Raw genomic sequence first — 7500 nt, forward strand, 5'->3', positions numbered from 1 at the left:
TGTGTGTGTGTGTGTGTGTGTGTGTCTGCGCACGTTGTGTTTGTATGTATGTATGTATGTACCTACGTATATATGCATGCGTATACGTGCTTATGTTCTTTCAATTTCAATTGTCCTTTTTTTTTTTTTTTTTAAATACCTGTTGCATTTCTTGATTTAATCAACTGACATGACCTATTTTAAATGTTCTCTCTCGCCTATGTTTCAAATTATATGCATATGATTTGTGTGGGGATGTTTGAGTGAATGTTTTTAGTGCTATTGTAAAGCGCATAGAGCTTCAAGAATATGCGCTATAGCAAGAAGTCTTAAGAAATAAATAAATAAACACGCACGCACGTACGAACGACACATAAAACCTTGCATGAACGTTTTGTTCAGATTATAGCCTCGGCGCCACACGGAATGGGTTTACACGAATAACGTACTGCAACAAACAGTAACTAAATATGACACAAAGGGAAACAGCTGATGGTATCAGTATCAGTATCAGTAGCTCAAGGAGGCGTCACTGCGTTCGGTCAAGTCCCATATACGCTACGCCACATCTGCCAAGCAAAATGCCTGACCACGGCAGCACCGTAACCCAACGCGCTTAGTCAGGCCTCGAGAAAAAAAAAAGAAATAAATAAATAAATAAAATAAAATAACAAAAATGAAATAAAATAAAGAAATAAAATAAAATAACAAAAATCAATCAATCAATCAATCAATAAAATAAAATAACAAAAATAAATAAATGAATAAATAAATAAAATAAAATAAATAAATGGGCAGCTGATAAACAATGAGTTCTACATGCTGATTATCAAGAGACCGCAATGCGCAGCCTTTTGATAGATCAAATATGCATATATATGTATATGTGTGTCCGTGTGTGTGTGTGTGTGCGTGTGCGTACACACATGCATACGTGTATACATTGCATGTACACAATTACATACACACATACATGTATGCACCCACACATGCATCCATACATGCATTCAACGATGCATACATACATACATACATACTTACATACATACAGAGCCAAAACTGGCCGAGAGAGCACCAGAAGAGATAGAATCAACATCTCTCGTCAGGCTTGAGAATGCAATTCAAAAAGGCAGTATTATCCAACACACACACACACACACACACACACACACACACACACACACACACACACACACACAATCTCTCTCTCCCTCCCTCCCTCTCTCTCTCTCACTCCCCCCGCCCCTCCCCCATCTCCCCTCCCCCCCCCCGCTTCCTCTCCTCCGCCCCACCCACCCCATACACACACACACACACACACACACACCTCACCTTAATGAGAAAGGAATGCACGGCGTTGTCGTCCTTCACAATACTCCGGCCCATGAACACCAGCACGTTCCCTAGACACGCCATGATGGCAACCGCCCACACGGCCGAGCGCAGAAGGGAGTTCTCCAGCAGGTTGTAGCGGCTAGAAATCCCGTCCCCCTCGGGATGACAGTCACGCACGTGCGCCGCGTAAGCGCACATGTAGAACGTGTCAAAGTAGCTGCAGAAAACAGAATGGTGGTGAGGTAGGGGGAGGGGGGTACCTCGGCGGGAGCTTACTGTAAAATATACATCTAATGTCGTTGTGCTGTGTCTCTGGGGTAAACCATTGTACCGGCGACCATCCCTTGGAATTTACAGGACACTTCGACCGGGGTTCCTACACTTTGTTTTATGCTCTGGGGAATTTGATTAATACTAACAAATCATGACAGGAATGATAATAATCCAAATAATAATAATAGTAATATCATTTATTTTCAGTCTAATATCATCTTAGATGAACAGACTATAAATAAATAAACGAACGGCGGGTGAGAAGGGAAGAAAAAAAAAAAGCATGGTGGTGGTTTACAACCGACCGCACAGTGTCGATTTGGGGCTGAAGAACTTATAAATTGATTTCGATCACGTAAAACGTAAGACAGAATGGAAAAAAAAAAGAATATTAGACTCAAGTACCTACATTAAACATCCATACACATAGACACAGGACATGATTCTGGTGTTGAACATTGCCGTCATTTTTTTTTTGCAAGAAGATTAAACAACAACAACGACAACAACAACAAAACCACCAGCAACAACAACAACAACAACAACAACCGTGTTTGTGTTGGGGGTGAGGTACATTGTGTTGCGTGGTCACTTATTTCCTCTTCCCCCCCCCCCCCCCTTCCTCCCTTCCCCCTTTTCATTTTGCCCCTCGACAAAAACTCATAGCACGGGAATAACCTTCGTGTTTGTGAAATGATTGGTTGTTTTTGTTTTTTTCCATTGCGTCTCTTATAAAATAAACAAGAACATGCAACTACATAATCAAGCAAGTGTTCCTGTTTTTTTTTCTGTTTTTTTTTTTCCTCTATCAGTCAGCGTTTATTCCAAAGTGGAGACGTGGGAGCGAATGGATTCTGCGTGCATGTGGGCGCGTGAGAGTAGATGTGCAGGTTTTTGTGGTTGAAAAAAAGAAAAGAAAAAAACAACATTTTCTGGCTTATGGCTACTTTCAAAAGGTCACACGCTAAACATAAGCCTGTAAGCTCGCATTACTGGCCTGAGTGATTAGGTTCTGGTAACTCCTAGTTAATTAAGTGGAAGATAAGTAAATTAGCCGCCACGTTTCGCCAGGTCTGCTATACATCTTCTTCTTCTTCTTCGTTCGTGGGCTGCAACTCCCACGTTCACTCGTATGTACACGAGTGGGCTTTTTTGCGTGTACGACCGTTTTTAACCCCGCCATGTAGGCAGCCATATTCCGTTTCTGGGGGTTCTGCTGTACATGACTTTAAAGGGGGGAGAACAGCACCCCCTTGGATGAAGAGTAGCACACGACTACTTACGGTTGAGGAAAAAAACAACAAAAACCCCCCAAAAAACCCCCACAAAAACCACGACCCTCTTTTGTCTTCTGTACTCTCTCGAATAGTCTCCCTTGCCTTCACCACAGAAAGCTAAATTGGTTTCATGTTCTCTCCTGTTTCCTTCGGATGCCACCACCCCCCTCCCCTCTCTACATCCTCCCTCTCCCCGCCTCCTCCCCCCCCCCTCCCCGTCATAAGTCCCATTTGACACCCCACCCTAACCCTCTGTGTGTGTGTGTGTGTGTGTGTGTGTGTGTGTGTGTGTGTGTGTGTGTGTGTGTGTGTGTGTGTGTGTGTGTTTCAATTGATCCTGTTTTAACTAAATCCCAGCAAGACATTTGCTGTTTCTCATCTTCCGCAGAGAACCTCTTTTTTTGTGTGGGGGGGGGCTGTTGTGGCATGTATTGTCGCCCCTCTGCATGTACTGTCCCCGGCGACATTATGTGCAGGCCTTACTGCGTGTATTGTCGCCCTGCAAATATTGTCGCCGGCGACAATACGTGGGGGTTCCATCCACCTCTTTCTCCCCACTTTTTTTTCTTCTTGATTATTATTATTATTATTATTATTATTATTATTATTATGTGGGGCTTCCATCCTCCCCTTTTCTTTTCTTTTTTTACCACCATTTTTTCTTCTACTTTTCTTTTTCTCTCTCAATAAACTTTTGAATATTTGTATTTGTATTCATATTTCTTTTTATCACAGCAGATTTCTCTGTGTGAAATTCGGGCTGCTCCCTCCCAGGGAGAGCGCGTCGCTACACTACAGCGCCACCCCCCTACGTGCAGTTTGATTTGTTTTTCCTATCGAAGTGGATTTTTCTACAGAATTTTGCCAGGAACAACCCTTTTGTTGCCGTGGGTTCTTTTACGTGCGCTAAGTGCATGCTGCACACGGGACCTCGGTTTATCGTCTCATCGGAATGACAAGTCTTTACTGACACGCACCATGACTGGAAACTTTTCGTTGATTTGTTTTATCTGATGGCTTTGCGCAATCTACTGCCCCGGGGGTGTTTTGCAGCATGCGATCTAGAAATGATGACGGTACACAGTTTGAGTTTAGTGTTGCTCTGGCGTGATGCTGATTGCATTCTAAACAAGTGCAGCAGGTGGTCATTTTGTGTCCGGGTTTGTTATTGCTCTAGTGTGAGTTTCGGTGTTAAAAACAAACAAACAAAAAAAAAAAACACACAAAAAAAAGCAAAAAAACAAACAAAAACAAACAAACAAACAAAAACAACCAAACAAACAAACACAAAATCCAAACAACACAAATCGTTTCCTTTATTTTTCCGTTCTTCTCTTCGTAGCTGTTTATTCTCTCTCCAGAACATCCATTCGCATATCTCCCTTGCAGTTTACAAATGATCAACACTTTTCGATGAACTTACTCTCCTTTTTTTCCGTGTCCGTCAGACACACACACACACACACACACACACACACACACACACACACACACACACACACACTTTTCACCTTTCTAAGTGTAAACACAAAACAAACTAGTCAACCTGTAAAATTTCAACAGAGGGCCCAATGCGCCGCCCGCTCACCCCCTACCCTAAATTTAACTTAGAACTATTTCACAACAAAAGTTGATTGTGTGTGTGTGTGTGTGTGTGTGTGTGTGTGTGTTCTAGCTTTCTTGTGTGGTTTCGCGTAATTATCTTAGTGCGCGCGTGTGTGTGTATGTGTTTTGTGTTTTTTTTTCTTCTCAAATTTGGTTTTCTTTGTGTTGCTCAGTTAATATTTATTCAAATGGTTGCTAAAATGTCAGTACAACAAAAAGTTAATCTGACAATAAATGGTTTACAGTAAATGACATTAAACATTTCAGTGTTCAGTGTTCAATGTTCTCTCTCTCTCTCTGTCTGTCTCTGTCTCTCTCTCTCTGTCTCTCTATCTCTGTGTGTGTGTGTGTGTGTGAGTGTGTGTTAGTGTGCCTACGTGCGTGCGTTCGTCCAAATTACAACCCCATAGCCCATCTGTGCCAGTTTCTGCACTTTTTTTTTTTCTGACAGTATTGACTCTTCAACGGGGTTGCTGCTGCACTACGGCCGCTGCAAAAAAACAAAAACAAAAAAAAACACACACAAAAAAACACACAAAAAACAAACACAAAAAACAAACAAACAAACAAAAAACCCGCGCAAATGATCAAACTTCTTCTCCAAAGAACGCTACCGAAAAAAACGCTTGAAGTGTGTGCGTCACGTTCCGCCCAGACAATGTCATGCCTGGCGAGGTAATAAGTGTCCAGCCACACGCAACTGAAGCGTTTGGATTTCTAAGAGGGGCAGGGGGGGTCAGGGAGGGGGGGGGGGGGGAGAAAAAAGAATAAAAAATCTTATGCTGACCTCAGTACTACCCGCACATTGACCCAGATTGTTGTTTTTTTTTGTTGTTTTTTGGTTGTTGTTGTTTTTTTTGCCCTTGGGGGGGAAAAAAAATCTGGGTCTCGGATGTGCAGAAAGTATACATCCGTAACGCATCACTTCCTAAATGCGTTGAAAAACATTATTAACCCTATGACTGCTGATCCTGGATGAAATGAGATTGGTGTTGTCTCTCTTATTTGTATTTCTTTTCATCACAACATATTTCTCTGTGTGAAATTCGGGCTGTTCTCCCCAGGGAGAGCGCGTCGCTACAGTACAGCGCCACCCATTTTTTTGGTATTTTTTCCTGCCTGCAGTTTTGTTTGTTTTTTCCTATCCAAGTGAATTTTTCTACAGAATTTTGCCAGGAACAACCCTTTTGTTGCCGTGGGTTCTTTTACGTGCGCTAAGTGCATGCTGCACACGGGACCTCGGTTTATCGTCTCATCCGAATGACTAGCGTCCAGACCACCACTCAAGGTCTAGTGGAGGGGGAGAAAATATCGGCGGCTGAGCCGTGATTCTAACCAGCACGCTCAGATTCTCTCGCTTCCTAGGCGGACGCGTTACCTCTAGGCCATCACTCCACTCTAGCTTTTTTTTAGTTTCTGTTGTTGTTGTTGTTGTTGTGTGTGTGTGTGTGTGTGTGTGTGTATGCACTTTGTACGATGGTGTCAATTGGTGTTGTCTTAATTTCAAATGTAGTTTCTGCCTTCTGTATGTGTGTGTGTACTTTGTACGATAGTGTCATTGACTTTTACTGAACAAAATTAAGGCAATATACCTTCTTCTTCTGCGTTCGTGGGCTGCAACTCCCACGTTCACTCGTATGTACACGTGTGGGCTTTTACGTGTATGACCGTCTTTACCCCGCCATGTAAGCAGCCATACTCCGCTTTCGGGGGTGTGCATGCTGGGTATGTTCTTGTTTCTATAACCCACCGAACGCTGACATGGATTACATGATCTTTAACGTGCGTTTTTGATTTTGTGCTTGCCGTATACACACGAAAGGGGTTCAGGCACCAAGCAGGTCTGCACATAATCTTGACCCGGGAGATCGGAAAAATCTCCATCCTTTACCCACCAGGCACTGTCGCCGGAGTGGAGATTCGAACCCAGGATACTCAGATTGAAAGTCCAACGCTTTAACCACTCGGCTATTGCGCCCGTCGGCAGTTTACCAATAACGAATGATGGTGACTGACATTCTGACCTGCAAGCTGAGTTATACATCAGTGACTTACAGCAGTCAAGGGGTTAAGAATTTACTTGCTCACTAATCAGATTCGCCAGACCTTTGGACTGAACTGCCACAACAACCTTTCACGTTCAAACAAAACAATCGAAACACAGACTCCTCCAAGTAAAAAGCCATCAAAGTGGCCAGTGCTTCAAAGGATAATCATGGCAGTTCAAAGACTCCCGCCTTTTTGTTTGGATAAGTTTCTTCAAAGTTCATGAACAGCTCTGAAAAAATATGAATAAATGAAAAGACGGAACAGGCGGAAATGAAATGAAGCAGAATGAATAAAACAATCTGGTTTTTTTTTCTCTAAAAAAAAAGATAAATAAATATAATGCAAGCGACTGACATGAAATGAAAGTAGAATTATACGTTTCTTCAAAGCAGAGAAAAACACAAGAACCAAAGAACAACAGTGGAACAGGCGATGCGTTCTTCAGGTAAAAGTTGTTCCCTTCACAGAAAAAAGAAGGAGGGAGCGGTGGGGGGAGGGGACGGCGGGGGTGGGGGGCGAGGTGGGGGGGGGAGAAGAAGAAGAAAAAAGACCAAAAAAAAAAGACAAAAAAAAAGACGTAGGCCATCTTGAAATCCACGAATATATACGTGGTAGAGGTGTTGCTGGTCTTGTAAGTATCCCTGAGGCTGAAGATTTGTTCGGAACGAAGCTTTGTGGGCAGTTAACTATGAAGATGTAAACAGCAACGCCAACCTTATCAAGGTGATACAACATTTGTACAGACACGCCATAGTACCTGAACCCCCTTCGTGTGTATACGCATGCAGAAGATATATATATATATATATATATATATATATATATATATATATATATATATAACGCATGTTAAAGGTCCAGTAACCCATGTCAGCGTTCGATGGTTTGCGGAAACAAGAACATATTATCCGGCATCACCAAACCCCCTCCCCGAAACGGAGTATGACTGCATGCCAACATGGAGGGGGGTGGGGGGTGGGGG

At 42.7% G+C, this 7500-nt stretch overlaps 1 protein-coding gene across 1 annotated transcript in view; it reads right to left on the reverse strand.

Annotated features, from left to right (window-relative positions):
• LOC143283501 (uncharacterized) overlaps nt 1–7500 on the reverse strand; it is a 61098-nt gene that overhangs the window by 4721 nt on the left and 48877 nt on the right. Inside the window, exon 13 of the mRNA XM_076589745.1 lies at nt 1312–1531. Coding sequence (XP_076445860.1) covers nt 1312–1531 — 220 coding nt within the window. The remainder of the gene's footprint in view (nt 1–1311; nt 1532–7500) is intronic.

The sequence above is a fragment of the Babylonia areolata genome, chromosome 6 (assembly GCF_041734735.1).
Source record: "Babylonia areolata isolate BAREFJ2019XMU chromosome 6, ASM4173473v1, whole genome shotgun sequence".
Lineage (NCBI taxonomy): Eukaryota > Metazoa > Mollusca > Gastropoda > Neogastropoda > Buccinidae > Babylonia > Babylonia areolata.